The 16,105-nt window shown below is 42.5% G+C and overlaps 1 protein-coding gene across 5 annotated transcripts in view; it reads right to left on the bottom strand.

Annotated features, from left to right (window-relative positions):
* The window catches only part of PARN (poly(A)-specific ribonuclease), a 179,399-nt gene that overhangs the window by 127,676 nt on the left and 35,618 nt on the right, over positions 1–16,105 (bottom strand). For 4 of the 5 annotated variants that reach the window (XM_005906343.2, XM_070362220.1, XM_070362219.1 and 1 more), the window contains 5 exons: positions 13,725–13,768; positions 12,285–12,327; positions 11,525–11,600; positions 9,233–9,343; positions 8,856–8,925 (listed from right to left, as the gene is read on the bottom strand). In XM_005906343.2, coding sequence (XP_005906405.1) covers positions 8,856–8,925; positions 9,233–9,343; positions 11,525–11,600; positions 12,285–12,327; positions 13,725–13,768 — 344 coding nt within the window. The remainder of the gene's footprint in view (positions 1–8,855; positions 8,926–9,232; positions 9,344–11,524; positions 11,601–12,284; positions 12,328–13,724; positions 13,769–16,105) is intronic. The other variant, XM_070362222.1, reaches the window with a different exon arrangement.

Here is a 16,105-nt window from a genome sequence, read left to right as displayed (position 1 = left end):
GGGTTGCACAGAGTCGGACACGACGAAGTGACTTAGCAGCAGCAGCAGCAGCAGCATTGTCTCTTAAGAGAACGTCCTACTAACTGTCAAGCTGTCTCTTTTAGAGACTGATGCTCTGGAGGAAGAATCCTACCCCCAGCTGAGGACAGACCTGGGTTATCCCAGACTCGACTGTTTCTGGGGCCCGCAGCAGATGGTCTCAGCTTGCAAATGAGAGACCTTATTACCTACCTCCTCAGGGATGCTGTCAGAGAAGGAAATGGCACCCCACTCCAGTACTCTTGCCTGGAAAATCCCATGGACGGAGGAGCCTGATAGGCTGCAGTCCATGGGGTCACTGAGAGTTGGACACGACTCAGTGACTTCACTTTCACTTTTCACTTGCATGCATTGGAGAAGGAAATGGCAACCCACTCCAGCGTTCTTGCCTGGAGAATCCCAGGGTCGGGGAAGCCTGCTGGGCTGCCGTCTACGGGGTCGCACAGAGTCGGACATAACTGAAGTGACTTAGCAGCAGGGATGCTGTCAGAAATTATAGTCACTGTGGGTGAAATACTCTGTACCATGGAAGATGTTCAGTGGAGAAGATACTTGGCAGCTAGTCTAAATTCCCTCGTGGCTCAGCCGGTAAGGAGTCTGCCTGCAATGCAGGAGACCTGGGTTTGATCCCTGGGTCAGGAAGATCCCCTGGAGAAGGAAATGGCAACCCACTCCAGTATTCTTGCCTGAAAAATCCCACGGACAGAAGAGCCTGGCGGGCTACAGCTCATGGAGTTGCAAAGAGTCGGACACGACTAAGCGACTTCACTTCTCTTCACTTCATCTCTTCTAAATTTCTTAGGGTATCCTGCTAACCTCTGACTCATATAAATCAACTGTGAAACAGTCTTGGAAGTAACTATGACCTACTTGCTTACAGCCAGGGCCAAAGCAAGGCAAGGACTATCTAAATTGAATACTGACTTTGCTACCAACATGCCTATAAATGGGCCTCCAAAAAGATAGGTCCACATCCTAATTCCCAGAACCTCTGAATGCTGTCTTCTTTGAAAAAAGGATCTTAGCAGATGGAACTAGAAATTAGGTTAAGGACCTTACATGAGGACATATCCCGAACTATCCAAGTGAACCCTAAATACCATCACAACTGTCCTTACAAAAGAAAGAGAGAGACGGGATACACACAGAGGGGAGGCAGAGACCGGAGTGACACGGTGACAAGCCAAGGAGTGCCAGCATCGCCAGGCGCCAGAGAGGCAAGGAACAGATCCTTCCCAGAGCTGCAGAAGGGGCACAGCCACAGCTATACCTTATTTCAAACTTCTGGCCTCCAGAACTGTCAAAGAATAAATGTCAAGCTTGGGGAGATTCAAATAGGAATCACAGGAAACTAAGATGATATCCTGCTAAGAAGGAGGCAGGCTGCTTAAACATATACCCAGGGACTGATCTTTTCTAACCTCTACAAATTGTAATGATAAACAAGTTATTAAGCTAGAGAGACATGTACTTTAAAGTAACCAGAGCCAATCCAAGGCTAGAACAGGCCCACATGTAGACAGCCCTTGGGGGCCCGCAGGGCTAGCACACCACATAGAGGTATGTGGCGTGGCCTATGCCCACGTCAAAAGTGGCCTTCTGATAAAGCCATAGCAGCAGCTTGTCGGATAAATCTTTGGGAAAACAAGGTTGCAAGGCAGAAATTAGATAAGGCAGTATCAGTTTGAGGCAAGCACCCCTTGCCTGGAGAACTCAACAACTGGTTTGGAAACAAGCACTAGCTTCTAGTCTTAAGAAGCCCCACACTCAAGGCTATTTTCATGTGCTCGAGACTCACCTTGTCTTTCACCTTTATGAAAACCAGGGTGCTCACTTTCGGGGCAATCAAACCAAGCTGACGCTGATTTGGGAAACCCAGGGTATTGTTTCAATTGATTAAGATCTCACTGGAGCAATGAGTTGCTCAAGAAGAAACAGCTCACAAAAGGACAAATTCGTAGACAGAAAAGCAGGTGAGAGGTTTACCTGGGGCTGAGGGGAGCAGGGGGATGGGGAATTACTGCCTAATGACCACAGAGTTTGTTTGGGGTGAGGAAAAAGTTCTGGAGCAGATAGTGGTGACAGCTGTGCAACACTGTGGATGTACTTACTGCCACTGAATTATACGCTTAAAAATCGTTAAAACGGCAAATTGTATGTTACATATAGTTTACCATAATTTTTTAAAAAATGCATAATGTCATATACCCCAAACCACTGAATTGTACACTTTAAATGGGTGAATTGCATGGCGTGCAAATTTATATCCCAATAAAGCTGGTAAAAAAAACAAAAAGAAACCACTTTCAAAAGGTCACTTAGTAAATGCTACTTCTTTACTTTCCTCTCCCAGTAAAAACCTACAACTAGAAATGCTGCCCAGCCCAAAGACTGAGATATGACCATATGCCTCAAAGGGGGAAATAAAAAGCAAAAAAGACGTACATGCAAATCTTCTTGAGCACCAATGAGTTACAAGCACGCTTTATCCTCCTCTCCCTCTTTTTTCTGATCAAGGCTCATAACTGAATACAAAGCCCACCTTATAGGAGGCCTACAGTACTAACGATATGATTATACGGTATTTTCTTTAAAAACAAAAAGCTCTCCATTTGTTCCCAGCATTTGGTCAACAGAAGCACATCTTCAAAGTATAAATGTCCGCAAAGCAGTGCCAAGCTGACTGAGGCCTACGACATGTCAGGCACTGTGCACTTTACATACATTCTCCCATGTCACTCTGATGGCAACCCTATCCAGTGGGTACCATCGTTCTCAACTACAGATGAGGAAGCTGAGCTTAACTTGCTCAAGCGAGTCCAGGTGTAGGGGGCGGGGCTGGGATTCAAATCCAGGCACCCGATCCCGGAGACCACAACTGCTCTCTATTACACAGTACCCTGAAGTGAAGCAGTTCTACCAGAGAAATTAACCAAGTGATTTTAACACGTGAAACGCATATGGAAACCCATTATGTTGAGCACTGTGACAGTCACAGGTAGGCCTTCCCAACAGCACAAACTGTGTTGCACCTCTCGTTTATGTTGTAAAGCTGGACAGCTCTTGGGGAAATTACTCTAACACTTAAAACAATGGAATGGCTTCCTGGTGGCTCAGTGGTAAAGAATCCACCTGCCAATGCAGGAGATGAGGGTTTCATCCCTGATCTGGGAAGATCCCACATGCCACAGAGCAACTGAACCCACGCATCACAACTACTGAGCCTGTGCTTGAGAGCCTGGGAACCACCAACTACTGAGCCCACAGGCCACAGCTACTAAGTCTGAGCACCCTAGAGCCCAGGCTCCCCAACAAGAGAAGCCACTGCAATGAGAAGCCTGAGCACTGCAACTAGAGTAGTCCCCACACAGCACAACTAGAAAAAGCCGGAGCAGGAACAAAGACCCAGCACAGCTAAAAATAAACAAATTAAATTATTTTTTAAAAAAGAACCACAATGGACTTAATTGATACCCAAGCTTAACAGGATCTCAGTAAAGACATATTGGCTGCATCCCCCAAGATGCTAAAACCTGACAGCAATTGCTGGGAGGCTTCCCATGTGGCACATTAGTAAAGATCCACCTGCCAAAGCAGGAGATGCAAGAGATTTGGGTTTGATCCCTGAGTCAGGAAGATCCACTGGAGGAGGAATTGACAACCTCCTCCAGTATTCTTGTCTGGAAACTTCCATGGGCAGAGGAGCCTGGTGGGCTACAGTCAATGGGGTGACAAGAGTTGGACACTCTGTCTGAGCGACTGAGCACACACGGACAGACTGGCCTTGCCTTCGTGTTGCTCCAGCAACTTTTACTCCTCTGTATGAGAAGGGGCAGGCAGGACAGGAGAAGGTAAGCTGAGGGCTGCCCTGCAGGGGCACAAGTACTGCTCTCATGAAAGACAAGCAGGGTCTGCTCTTTAGGACCCGTGGGTCACCCAGTGAACGACATGGTTCAACATGAATCGTGGCTGTTGGTAACCGAGACAATAAGTGTGGCTCACGTCCAGCACCAGCGAAAGGAGGTTCCGCACAGATCTGAAGTATTTTGTTTTTCTACAACCCTTCAGTTTAAAAAATCTCTCTGATGTTAAAGGTGAAGCACAGGCATATTAGCAGAAAGAACTTACTGCCCGCACATGATTGCTCTCCATGGAGGAAAAGGGAGAAGACATGAGTGTGCTTTATCTCAGGGGCCATAATCATTCCTCCCACTCGCCACTTATCACTGCTTTGTGTACCTACACAACCTTCCATAAATTGCTGGATTCATCTGCATAACAAAACTTTCTAAAATGTTTCAAATCAAAGCAATCTTGCTTCTATTATGTACCAATCTGACATACTTCATTCTCCTCTGATTTTTCTTAAGCAAACACTAAAAGGTGTACAGGGAAAGTGGATGTTTCACATTTGCTCCAGTTTTAAATCAGCACTTCAATCCATTTTCTTCTCTATCATGAAACTAAAAACATAAAAACTCATGCTGCTACGATATCGACTGTTTTGAATTCCCCAGCATGTCAAATTCTCTTGTACTTCAGGAAAGGAAAATAATAGACCCTGGCCACCTACTAAGTCTGAAGAACTATCAAAGTCCTTTTGCATCTCATATGACTTTTATAACTTACATGGGAGGGGGATAGTTCCAGTCCTGTTTTCACAGAGGAGGAAATGAACTGTCTTATCTTCAGCTTAGATGGAACACATGGCCCTGTCATCCTAGGAAGACTCCTGTTGAAATTCAGAACGCTGTGGGACTTCCTTGGTGGTCCAGTGGTTAAGAATCTGCCTTTCAATGCAGGCAGTGTGGGTTCAATCCCTGGTCCAGGGGCTAAGATCCCACATGCCTCATCACCAAGAAGCCAGAACATAAACAACAAAATTCAATAGAGACTTTTAAAAAAATTCAGAACACTTGTGCCAAGCATGACGCAGCTGTCCTATATAGTAAAGTGCAGGCACTTCTTCCTTTTTAATCCCACTACTTAGAGATTGGCCAAAATAAGATACGTGCTCATTTCCTTCCTCCTTCTAAGAACTGAGGAAAATCGAAAATAACCTTTCCCCAAAACCCTTCATAAAAGGTTATCTATTAATACAAGAGAGCTCAAGGGGTCTTGCAGAAACAGATGGCTGTTAATAAAACATAACACTAAAGTCTGATCATGTGCTTTCTGTCGTGCAATAAAAAGAATAAGCAGAGAGTATTTTTAGCTCCTTCCGGGCCTAAAAGGATTTGACCAAAAGATCTTCTCTAAGTCCGGTTTTCTATGCATTGATGAAAACTGACCAAGGTCATAAAAGAAGGCAAACCAATTCCTGTGCAGAGCGCCCACAACACAGAGGAAGAGCACGCTGCACACAGCCAGTCATTAGCAGTGGTCTCAGCCCGATTTCCATCATTCAGCAACATTAGGACTTTCATTCTGAGTCCAAAAAGGAAGGGAGAAACATGCAAGGTGCCCAGGATAGGAAAGAGACAAGTGGTACCTTGCAAAGTCCTACTGGGACATTTCCCTGGACAAACTGGGCTTAGAAAGTGCCCTGTACTACACTCCATTTCTGCAATCTGCTCAAGCACCAACTGTCTTGGGATCTTCTCAATAGCGGACTCGGTAAAGCTTCCCCAAAAGAAACACCTAACACAGTCAGATGCTAATTTAAAATAATGCAGAAATACTGGGTTTATCTTCACTCAAGGTTTACTTTTTAAACATAAATCTTGTGAGAGCAGAGCAAAATATTATTTGCACGTGTAAGTCATCTCATGTCCACCCAAATTGGTATTAAGGCTATGCGTGTTTGGTTAAGCTTACATTGAGAAAAGCCAGGTGCCAAAAAGAAGGCTGTGCGCCAAAGAATTGATGCTTTCAAACTGTGGTGCTGGATAAGACTCTTGAGAGTCCCTTGGATGGCAAGGAGATCAAACCAGTCAACCCTAAAGGAAATCAACCCTGAATACTCATTGGAAGGACTGAAGCTAAAGCTGAAGCTCCAATACTTTGGTCACTTGATGCAAAAAGCTGACTCATTGGAAAACACTAATCCTGGGAAAGACTGAGGGCAGGAGGAAAAGAGGGTGACAGAGGATGAAATGGTTGGATGGCATCACCGATTCAGTGGACACAAGTTTGAGCAAACTCTGGGACATAACAAAGGACAGGAAAGCCAGGCATGCTGTGCTCCATGGGGTTGCAAACAGCCCAACACAACTTAGTGACTGAACAACAACAAAAACAAATAAACCCTCAGAAAAATTCAGAGTCTTCTAAAATCAACCGGTTGAGATAATACTGATAGCAATTGTTGGACGTCTTTTTACAAGAGCAATCTTGAAGAAAAGTAACAAAATCAAGGTTTAGTATCATAAATGAAACCTGCATTTAAGTAAGAATGAGGTCAATCCCAGGTGGTGCAGTGGTAATGAACGCACATGCCGATGCAGGAGATGCGTGTTTGACCCCTGGGTCGGGAAGATCCACTGGAGGAGAAAATGGAACCCCACTCTAGTATTCTTGCCTGGGAAATCCTATAGACAGAGAAGCCTGGTGGGCTACAGCCGAAGGGGCCACAAAGAGTTGGACACGTCTGAGCAACTGAACATGCACCACTTACAACATCAAGCAACCGCTTTTCCCATTTTCTTCACGGGTTCAGAATGGGCGGCTGTACTTAACCAAACTAGTCCGATATAGAATAAAAATAGTCCTTATTTTGCACTTTAAATCCTGCTAGAATATTTTTTCCCTTCAAAGACAAAGAAACAATTCTTCCTTCACAGATAGGGAAAAGTAGAGAAAAAAATCAAACTGGGCAAGAATTTTCAGTGCAATATCACAGGAGGATTCCTAAACCTCAACTATTTTTGGTATGCATCTAGGTTTTAGCAAAAAAATAATCTGAATGGACACCAGCCCCATTTAAAAGTGAAGTTATGTGTTTACTGCCCAGTTCTTCTGAGTAATATCTTCGCACACAATTAGCAATACTAAATTGATTTAGAAATATATAAAGTCTTATTTAAACTTTTAAAGGGCTTCCCTCGTGGCTCAGCTGGTAAAGAATCCTTCTGCAACGCAGGAGACCTGGGTTCGATCCTTAGGTTGGGAAGATCCCCTGGAGAAGGGAACACCTACCCACTCCAGTATTCTGATCTGGAGAATTTCATGGACTCTATAGTCCATGGGGTCACAAAGAGTTGGACACGACTGAGCAACTTTCACTTCACTTAAACTTAGAAACCAAAGCCTACTTTGACTGCTCTTCATTTTGGCCACACAGATGACTGATAAACAAGAGACAGCCTCTATCCACCCCCATTTGCAACCATCACCTGACTTTATTCGGAGCTGATTTTAGTGCAGAAGCAGGATTGTTGTTTTAAATATTTAAATGGCAGTAAACATCTCCCCAGTTGCAAAATACTGCTGAATGACAAACTTAACATCACATGCGTAAAAATGCCAGAAAGGCCACAATCCATATGCATTTAGTGTCACTCACAGGTTCCACGGTTGATGCCATAAGAGGTCCAAAGATTTACAAAGATAAACACTTCCCCCAATGTAGAGTTAAGGGGTTAGAAAATCCCATTTTGAACTGGATAGATAGCAAGAACTCATTTTCCATGGTGGCAGAATTCATTTTCCATGCAGAAAAATTCAACTTAATTTTCAATATACACTACATTGTTACCCAGTCCTCTTTGAAAGATTTTTTTTTTTTTGACGTGAAAAATGTTTTTGAAAAGTCAAACACATTTACCTCTGAACTTCCACAGAAAAGAACAAAGATTTAAAAAGGAAGAAGCCACAGGATGACAGAATTCACTAACTCAGACACACAGATTCCAAGCCTATAGGAATCCAGATGTTTGGAATTAACTTCTGACTGCAGCATGGCACCTATGAACAAGCACTGTGATACCAGAATTTATACAGACTCTGGAGGAGACAGCATTCTTACTCAGGAGAGCACTGATAGAAATGTAAAACGCCACATGTAAGGAAATGATGTCACCAAGCCGACCCTGAAATGGCTCTCGCAGAAGTGGTGAGTGATGTGGGCTCCCACTTCTATCTGGCTCACCTAAACCTCCCAGAACCAGCCCTGCGAAGAGCACTGGGGTAGAGATGAAGGCTTGGGGCCCTGGCACAAAGCCATGCTGTGGCCAGCTTGATGATCACATTCACAACTTTAGTCTCAACTGTGCCAAGAAAGCACCAGCCTCACTTTGAAGTAACAATCTAGAGATTCTTTGGAAATGCTCTGAAAGTAGACGTTTCCCTGCAATCACACTGACTTCCTCCGATGGTGAAGGTGCAACTTCACCGGATCCATTCAGATGAGGGCTCGGGATGCAATGACCATCAAAACTGCTCCACAGGTTATCTCAGAAGTCATCTGTGTAACCAACATCTTCTCAGAAAGGACATTATTTAATTAGGTAATAATGCACACATGAATAATCTCACTCGTAAAGCCTGTTGGGGTTAAGTTAGGTCTGACTGTGTACACAGACACATACACAGAGACTCCCTCGTGGGTCATTTAAATTCTGAAGCCACCGTCCTTTGTCTTAAAAGAGATGTGCTACCTTTCATAATGTTGTCTTTCTTTTTTTTCTAGCAAATATTGAATACATTCTTTTCTAAAAGGTCAATTTCTATTTTTCAAAAAGCATCTGAGTCACCAGCGATGAGAAATGTCTTATCTAAAAATGCCAAGAGCTCCCAGTCACCCCTCACTGACATCCCAGATACTGGGCTCGTCCACCAGCAGAGGATGCTGGGGCACTGGGACTCTGATTACTTACTTGTTAAAAAAAGGTTCGATGAGTTTTGATCTGGCAGACACATGACTCTTTGGAGGACTAAGAAAAGAACCTAATGAAGAAAAGAAGCAGAATATCACATACAGTCAAGGAAAAACAAAGCCTGAAAAAAAATACCCTGAAATCAACAGTATGGTTCTGCAAGGGTAAAATAAGTGTTCACGTGGACCAAGCACCACAGCCCCAGGTAAGCGGCTGATGGTTCTTCCTGCGCACTCCCCATCCCCCTCCCAACCCCCTCCCCCTCCTCCCTCAAAACCCTCCCACTTCCTACTGGGTGAGTGGATCCCAGGGAAAGGGTAGACAGGGAAGATCCCCTCTGGACCATGTGTGTTGACAGAGACAGGTACAGTGTGTACCTAGGTAGTTGGCCATGGAGATGAAACACAGTCCTGTGATATAAGCATCATAGCCTGCCTCGTGGAGCTGTTCAGAAGCCGTGTCATAACTTGGAAAGCCTTCTGCACTTTCTAAAGAGAAAAAAGAAAACATAGTCTTCCCAAGGTCGTCACCAATTATGAAGACTGGTAAGCATGCTGCCCTGCCAAATCCAGATGTCTGTGCGGCAGAAACACCCTAAATAAGCAAAAAGAAAGCTATCTCCTTAATTCTCTCCACACAAGATCTTGAGATAAGAGAGTCACTGAAAATGAGGGCTTTGGTCTAGACTAGAGAAGTGTCTCGGTTACGTTATCAAAGACTCAGCCACACGCCTCCCAACTGCATGCTGTAGGATGCTATTTACAACCATGCATAACTCACTCCTGTGACCATGACTCCTTCTCTGACTGGGATGCAAGGGGTATTTCAGAGCAGTGGTCCCCAATCTTTTTGGCACCAGGGACCAGTTTCGTGAAAGACAAATTTTCCACGGGGGCGGAGGTGGTCTGGGGATGATTCAGGCATATTACGTTTATTGTGCACTTTATTTCTATTATTATTAAATCAGCTCCACCCCAGGTCATCAGGCATTAGACCCCGGAGGCTGGGGACCTCAGAGCAACGGCTAAGAGCATGGCCCCCGGCGTCCACTGTCTGAGTTTGAATCTTTGCTCCATCACTTAGCTGCTATGTGATCTTGAGCACGTTGCCCCCCCTGGGCCTCCACCATGGTAGCAGGGCGATGACAATCAGAGCTCCCTCGTTAGGCTTTTGGAGGATCAAATGAGCTCAAGTAAGTAAAGCTCTCATGCCACGTTTGGTACGTGGTAAACACTCTGTAACTGTTATCTGACAATACTCCAGCTCACCCTCCCCAAAAGCCAAAGACTCCCATCAAGGTTGGCAGCTCAAGTCAACAGTGTCCTTCACTATGTCTCCGAGCTCACAGATATAAAAATGGAAAGCACAAACAAGTCCAAAAACAGATCAGAATTTGCTGTAACGCTGCCCTTGCAACATGGCACCTCTTCATGGGAGAAACCGTTTTATGACATGCCTCTCTGGTCACAGCGATATGCACAGATTTTGAGAGAATGAGCTTTACTGAACCTGCTTTAGACTAAACTCTCCTTACTGGAATATTATATGGAAATAACGGGATAAAACTGTAACTCATAAATAGTTCTTTCCTAGAACTATTTTGTAAATGAGTATCAAAAAGGTTATAACAGAATCAAAAGCATGAGTGGAAATTAACAATGAAAAAGCTATAATTGTTTTTATATCAATACAATGCTCTTTAAGCAAGAATTCTTTAACCTCAGTAAGTATCAAATATTAGATTTTAAGCTTAAAATAAAAGTCTTTTAATATGATAGCCAACTAAGTCATGGCCTCTACTCTACCACCAGCTGAAACACTTATTTCCAAAATCAATTATTTCCATTATACTGTCCATTATATTGTTAGAGGAAAGGTCTAGGTTTTCTCCCCCCACCCCTTTCTTAATTCCTTTTTTGGACTATTCCAGAAAGGAAAGCAAATGACTGTCATCTTGGCTGCTTTAGTACCTTCCACTGTCAGTTTCTGAGCCATCAGTCCCATCGTCAATTTATCAGGAAGCTTGCAGGCTACAGCTAGTGGGATGTTGATTATGACACCAGCAGCATGACTGAGGCCAAGGGGAACCAAGGAAGCAACTAACACCTGAAGGTTCACCAAACACAGGGGTGGGACCATGGCCAGATGTGCGAGTATCTGCACACCTGAGAAACGTCCCTCCCTCCTCTGGTTTTCCTCACCACTGCTGTGCAGTGCCTAAGCTACCTCTGAAGGAGGCAGAGGTGGAGCCCCCTCCTTCCTCATCTGTAAACCCAGTTCTTGGGCTTTCCTGAGACAAAAAGTATATTTTCACTCTACCCCTCACAATTAATCACCAGCTTTTTGTCTTTGCTTAAACCAAAAGGAAGACACATAATGTTTGGGACAATTCCAAGCATTAAGAAACAAAAAGCCCTGAAGATTCCATTGCTAAACTTCTCAACCAACAGGCTACCCAATCCTACCCGTGCAAAATAGAGGTAGGATTAGAAGATCATCTTCATTCAGAAAACAGCAACTCAACCAAGGGTATGAGCAAGTTAATTCAGCCAAAACTTATAAATGTACAACATATGTAGTTTCTAAAACAGTTTTACCTTTCTTCTATAATAGATATCCATAATTATCATTTAGAGTGTGGAGCTTTCTGGGATCGTTTATATTCTTACCAACTTTAGGAGGGTTGAAAGGTGTCTCTTTTAACCGCTTTTCCAATTCTGCAAGGGATGTGTTGTTAATGATATCCTACAAACCAGGAAACACAGGGAGGAGCTGTCATCATCTCAGAGATTCACGAAGAATCAGGACCAAAAAAAAAAAAAAAAAGTATCTAGTGCTGCCCCCTTGTGTTCTTTAAAGAAACACAGGAGTCGTTCTTCTCAAAAAGAGAGAGAAACCACAAGTTTAATTTCCACCATATGGGAAGTACAGTCATATGAAAAGTTTTTACAGATGTGTTAAGTAGCTACAGACCTTTGGCCAGAAAGCTATACTGTTCTGGCATTCATTTCACTCAGCCATATAAACTCACTTCAGAAAGAAGCAAATGATTATATTTTTACCTGAATTCTCTTGGTTAGACTATATATCCAAAATATGTAAAATAAGGAAAAGGAATGAGTGTATGCATCTGTAATCTATTCAAAAATTCATTATATGTTTTAACATTAAAAATTTACAATCAGCAGGAAAAAACTCCCACAATTCCACTACCCAAAGACAACTGCTATTCACATTTTGACATATTTATTTCTAGTCTTTCCTCAATTTCTTTTTTATCTTTTTTGTTTTTTCAGAGAACAAGAGGCGGGTAGGGGGGAAGTTGTATTGGAAAGTGACATTAACTGACCAGAATTCTAAAGCTGTTAGCAGCAATCAGGAAAATTTCAAACTATAATTTATCAACAATAGTTCTGATTTTTAAAATACCTTAAAAGGTTGTGTGCTGGCCATCAATTTTGTATCCAAGAGCCTAAAAACAGAATTTTTTAAAAAGGTAAACAAAATGGATAGCAACGTTCAAAATGTACTTTACTCCAATGAATAACCGCGGATGGGGGTGTTAGGCACATCAGTCATCTGCATCTCCATTACGTCAGACTGAGGACACGGTCCCCTCATCCGGGCACTTCATCAGGAGGCTGTGGGGAAGCCCACACCCAGAGCACAAGTTCTAGAGGGCACGGGCTTACACTGACATCAGGGGTAAGTCATCCTCATGTGTTTGCACGTGGTTCCGACACTGCGGTAGGCCTGATGCTCCCAAGCTCTTATCATCTCCTACCACTACCCAGATCTGTACAATATAATATCCTGAAGGGTCAAAAACTGCATTTGCAGTCTCATACAACTGTTATTTCTCACTACTCTGCTTCAGAGATTGCAATAATAGAAAAAAGAGAGAGACACACACACACACACACACTCGTATAAAAATACTATTTCCTCTCATATAAATATGAGTACTGCAGATAATTGGACAGAAATAGTCTGGCTGAAAGAGCAACTGCTCCAAGTCCTCTGCAGACAGGTCCTCAGACGTAGACTCTTGCTCTGAGGGCTCCATGCGGCTGATGTGGGATCTATCAGAACACACCACACTAACCATGGACAATACCAACAGGCTAAGGCACTGACAAAGTTGCAAAAAAGGAGTTCTCTAGCCAGACAGTTTTTGACCGACGACACAATACTCTCAACATATCCAACTATATATTCAACCATCTTCATTATTCAACTGAATACCCTCAACTGGATGCTTCACTGTGACAAGGTTCACCCAACAGACAAGAGAGACAAACGCCAACTCAAGCAGACCTCCCAGGTCCCTCACACAGTGGGAGACAGGATGAGAAAAAAGCAGCTGCTGTCCATTTTCACCCTTGGATCAAATTCTGATTTTTAAATTTTAACAACAAACATAATCATCATTTGTAAAAGCAAACATCAGCAAGGTGGAACTATTAAGCCATTTTCCAGCTTATGCAAACTGAATTGTCACCATGATCCAATGGTTTTAATAAATTACTGTATGCTACTGCTAAGTCACTTCAGTCGTGTCCGACTCTGTGCGACCCCATAGATAGCAGCCCACCAGGCTCCCCCATCCCTGGGATTCTCCAGGCAAGAACACTGGAGTGGGTTGCCATTTCCTTCTCCAATGCATGAAAGTGAAAAGTGAAAGTGAAGTCACTCAGTCGTGTCTGGCTCTTAGCGACCCCATGGATTGCAGCCCAACAGGCTCCTCCATCCATGGGATTTTCCAAGCAAGAGTACTGGAATGGGGTGCCATTGCCTTATACCTATGTGTAATTATGGATGCCCTGATGGCTGTTTTAAACCAAAGGCAAATCCTCAAAGAAAGCTTACCTGGGGAAAACACATGTTGTCATCTCCTTAAATTCATTTAAGTCCTAAAAAATAAGAATGTGACCTGTTATAATTTTACTGGTATATTTGCAATATTTAAAACAAATATTTCAAGTCCCATGGTTCTCTTCTCAAACCATGATACCAACACAGGCCCTTGAAGCTAAACTTCCAATTCTCACTAATATCTAAAAATTTTGGCAATTCCTCACTGGAATTGCCAAATTCTGCATAAGCAAAATATATATATGAGCATTTTATGGCTGAAACATAAGAGTTTGGGGAAAAAGGTTTTTATTATATGTAGAAAACTATCACTAATACTTCTATTACACAACTCATTGTAAAGTGAGACATTTAGAATTATTTAAATAAAATGGTTGACAGTATCTTGTGATAAAGCATAAAGGAAAAGAATATGAAAAGGAATATTTATGTATAACTGAGTCACTTTGCGGCACAGCAGAAATTAACATAACACTACAAATCAACTATACCTCAATAAAATTTTTTAAAAAATAAAATAAAGTGGTTCATGCAGGAAATGGACATACTGTAAATTGGATCATACTTTTAATGGAAACACCATTGAAATATTGGTTAAAATGGCCATTAAAACACAGACTTTCCAATACACATGATTCTTGCTTTAACTACTCAGAAAATTGCTTAAGTGGCACCAATAGCAAATGCCTAAATTAGGCAATTCATTTCCCAAGTTTATTTGATCAGGAAGTCTAGAGCTGGAATGAGATTGCTCTCATTTTGAATTAACTTATTTATATACATAATTGCCACACCGCACTGCCTACGCATACTCCTGACCCACTGTGACTACAGTTCTCTTCAGTGTTATTCATGCTTCACAGGAAACTGCCATTTCCCATTAGCTTTTCAAGCCTGTAAATACAGTCTGTATTTAGCTAGCTTGAAGTATTTACCAGCTTTTTCAATGGCTATCGTTAAATTAATGAACAATACATGAATAAGCAGTTTCAGTGCTAAGTCAAACAAAAAGACAATAAAGACTGTAATCTCTCAGTACCATTAGAAAGCCTCACAAGCAAGAAAATTAGAATTATGGCCAGTTCCAGGGCCAGCATATAGTAAGGTTCTAGACCAATGCCTTCTAAAAGGTAGCAAGAATGAATAGCAAGACTTTTAAGAAGAGACTCTTCCCCTAAAAACCTGCCCCAAAATATAGATTCTTTAGTGTACTTTTAAATACATTTGGTAACAGTGTATGTAAAAGTTCTATCACTTTAATTAGGCTTTTTCCTTTCCTGTCATCACTTCTTCCAAAGGTGGATGGAAGAAAACCATTTTCTCCTTCTGACAATGACAGAACACAAAGAAGCTACAGAACATACTCGGGCCTAGTAATAAAGCAAGGATAAGACCACTTACCCTAACCCACCTTCTACTTTGCAATAAATCATATGCTCTTTCCAGTAGAATCTGATTGAAAACCAGCTACATGCAAGATAACATTTATGAAGTCCTTACATACAAAGCACTATGCTAGGCATTTAGACACAGACAATAAAAAGGTCACACTCCTTGTCCAAGGAGGGAATCACTTAGAGAGAAAAGCAGAGTAAGATGTAAAGGCAAAAATTATGCAACAGAAGAGGTGCATGGTTCCCTGGCAGTTCAGAGAAAGGAAAGCTCACTCTTGGGCAAGGCAGCAGGCAAGGGAAAGGCGTACACCCAAAGAGGCATACACTGGGCCTGGGTAAGATGGGTAAAGCCATAATAGCAAACACTCAGAAAAGCCAGAGGAAATTCAAGTTGAAGGATTTCATATACCAAAAACTACAGACATGCAGAAGCACACAACGTTTTCTAGGGGGAGAAAAAGTGAGCCAGTCTGGCTGGGAAGAAGGACAAAAACGGGTCCAGACTACACAAGAAGGTTGGGCCAGATCACAGAAGGCTTGATAATGCCAGGCTAAAAAGAATCAACTGTATAGAAAAACAAAGAACACGGGATTAACTCAGAATTTAACTCAGGGTCAGTGATGTGGACAGAGCCATACATCAGGAGATTACAAAGCTGACACAGTCAGAATACACTGATTTGTTAAATCAGTATTTAATGCCTCTTACAAGCCAAGCTCTGTTTGCTGTTTAAAACACCTATAAACACAGCATTAAATACACTTTTCCTTACAGATAACTTCACTGTTCTGAAGGTCAAAAGGCCGTGAGAGAGGCTACTACTATTCAGTCAATAAGGAGTGACGGATCTGAAATTAACATTAGCTCTTTAGATTTACAGAATGCAAATTCACACCCATCATGTTTGAGTCTCACAACTATGATGCCTTTGAGTCCCTGAGGGTGATGCAGTTTTTATGAAAAGTAAGGACAATCTTAAG

The sequence above is a fragment of the Bos mutus genome, chromosome 25 (assembly GCF_027580195.1).
Source record: "Bos mutus isolate GX-2022 chromosome 25, NWIPB_WYAK_1.1, whole genome shotgun sequence".
Classification (NCBI taxonomy): Eukaryota; Metazoa; Chordata; class Mammalia; order Artiodactyla; family Bovidae; genus Bos; species Bos mutus.
The sequence above is the reverse complement of the archived record's forward strand: the minus strand, read 5'-3'. Positions and strand labels throughout refer to the sequence as shown.